Below are 2388 nucleotides of genomic sequence, written 5' to 3'. Positions count from 1 at the left end.
TCTGATCGAAATGTTAATGCTGGTCACTCGTACGTACTAGAGTACTACTGTACGTCTCCCTCCCTCCCAGCTGATGATTGTTTTATGTTGATCGAAATGTTAATGTTGATCCCAAATGATTAAGACGGACTACTGGCACGGATCAGTGGAACCTACTGGGGCACAGTGGGCCGGCTCTGCTGCTTGCCAGAGAAGAAAGAAAATGAAAAGAGTCGGCGGCCCTCCGCAGATCGGCCAGGGGAATCCTTGGAGAACGTAATGGAGGAGCAGCAGAGACGACCCATTCATTTCTTGGGCGGGAGAAAAATGAAATCAGGAATCGTGCATGGCATGGCATGCATTTATGGCGCTGGGTGCAACGGGGCCGTCGACCGCCTCGGCGGGCACGTGAGTCCCCGCCGGGCTTCGCGCGCGCCTCAATCGCCGCATCGCTATTTAACCACCGCCGACGCCATGGCTTTTCCACCTCCTCACTTCACTCCCCTCCCACGTCGCCTGCCGATCGAGTGCACCCACCCACCACAGTGCCCTGTGCCCGAGGCCATTCCGTACGCAAGAGATGGCGCGCAGGAGCGGAGCCTTCTCGCGCTTGGCCGTCGTCGTCGTCGCGGCCTACTGCCTCGCCGCCGCGACGCCCGGGGCTGCCGACTGGATCAAGGGCTCCGCCACCTTCTACGGCGGGAGCAACGCCGCCGGCACCATGGGTAAGCGACGACCGATTGCTCCTCGCATTGCCTGTCTTGTACCGCCGTTGACACATGCTGATCGAGGATATGGCGTTGTAACTAATGGCAGGGGGCGCTTGCGGGTACGGCAACCTGTACTCGACGGGGTACGGGACGAACACGGCGGCGCTGAGCACGTCGCTCTTCAACGACGGGGCGGCGTGCGGGGAGTGCTACCAGGTGCAGTGCGACCAGGGCAGCTCCCCGAACTGCAAGCCGGGGGTGACGGTCACCATCACCGCCACCAACCTCTGCCCGACGGACTACTCCAAGCCCAACGACAACGGCGGCTGGTGCAACCCGCCGCGGAAGCACCTGGACATGGCGCAGCCCGCGTGGGAGCGCATCGGCGTCTACCGCGCCGGCATCGTGCCCATCCTCTTCCAGCGGGTGTCCTGCTCCAGGAGCGGCGGCGTGCGGTTCACCATCAACGGCAACAGCTACTTCGAGCTGGTGCTCATCACCAACGTCGGCGGGCCGGGGTCGATCAGGGCGGTGCAGATCAAGGGGTCCCGGACCGGGTGGACCACCATGTCCCGGAACTGGGGCGCCAACTGGCAGTCCAACAGCTACCTCAACGGGCAGTCCATCTCCTTCGCCGTCACCGCCACCAACGGCCAGAAGGTGGTCTTCCAGGACGTGGCGCCCAGCAACTGGGGGTTCGGCCAGACCTTCACCAACTCCGGCCAGTTCTACTAGCGATCCCCGCGCGCCGCCGGAGCGCTCCCGCGCCTTCGTTTCCGTTTACGCTTTTTCGATTTCGCATTTGGGAACTCAAGTAAGATTAGCCTCATTCTCATGGATGGGAAGTGGTAGGTAGTAGGTAGCTAGGTGCCGCGCGTGGGGTGGTTTGCATGGCTGAGGTGCCTCATCGATCAATTACCCGCCGTGCCTGCCGCCGTGCGATGACCGGCTGAAATGGCGCCCCGATCCTCGCTGCAAGGCGCGGACTGTTTACTGTTGACCACCGATCCATTGATGATTTTAATTAATACTATAATAGAATGTGATAGCCATGGTTTCTGACTTTGACCAGTAAAATGAATGCATGTGCGTTATATGCTCTTTCACCATGGTAAAATGCGGGCGGACATCGAAGTGTGTGGTCTGAAGTAAACGATTAATTGGAGTCCTTATTAAGTTATTACATGTACTCCCTCCGTCCTTTAAAGAATATACTTCCAACTTTGTTGGAGGGTCAAACTATCTCAATGTTTGACCGAGTTTGTGCAAAAATGTATCAATGTTTATGAAACCAAATAGGTATATATTTTATCATGAATCTAATGCTACTAATTTGATGGCATAAATGTTGGTGCATTATTGTATAAATACGGTCAAACATAAAAAGGTTTGACTTTCCAACAAAGTTGGAAGTACACTCTTCAAAGGACGGAGGGAGTACGTAAGTGTCATTGAGCTGAGAAGTGTACTACTACTCTTTCCATCTAGATATATAAGTCATCTTACGAAAATTAAATAATTCCAAAACACTTAGGATCATATTATTGAAACTCATATGCTTCACCTCTTCTCTTGGGTAAACTCATATGCTTCACCTCTTCTCTTGGGTAAACAGGGACAAATGACAACGAACGTTGGACCTATCCTTTCTGCATTCTCATAGACAAGTGTCGCAAATCACTTCTGGCGTTGGATGTTG

At 54.7% G+C, this 2388-nt stretch overlaps 1 protein-coding gene across 1 annotated transcript; it reads left to right on the top strand.

Annotated features, from left to right (window-relative positions):
- Positions 1–479: 479 nt before the first annotated feature.
- LOC123081647 (expansin-A12) lies at positions 480–1741 on the top strand. The gene is made up of 2 exons (XM_044504196.1): positions 480–704; positions 796–1741. The coding sequence occupies exons 1-2, from the start codon at positions 560–562 to the stop codon at positions 1422–1424; spliced, it is 774 nt and encodes a 257-aa protein (XP_044360131.1). The 5' UTR covers positions 480–559; the 3' UTR covers positions 1425–1741.
- Positions 1742–2388: the final 647 nt, after the last annotated feature.

Source organism: Triticum aestivum, chromosome 4A (genome assembly GCF_018294505.1).
Source record: "Triticum aestivum cultivar Chinese Spring chromosome 4A, IWGSC CS RefSeq v2.1, whole genome shotgun sequence".
Taxonomy (NCBI): domain Eukaryota; kingdom Viridiplantae; phylum Streptophyta; class Magnoliopsida; order Poales; family Poaceae; genus Triticum; species Triticum aestivum.
This window is presented reverse-complemented; position numbering and strand designations above follow the sequence as displayed.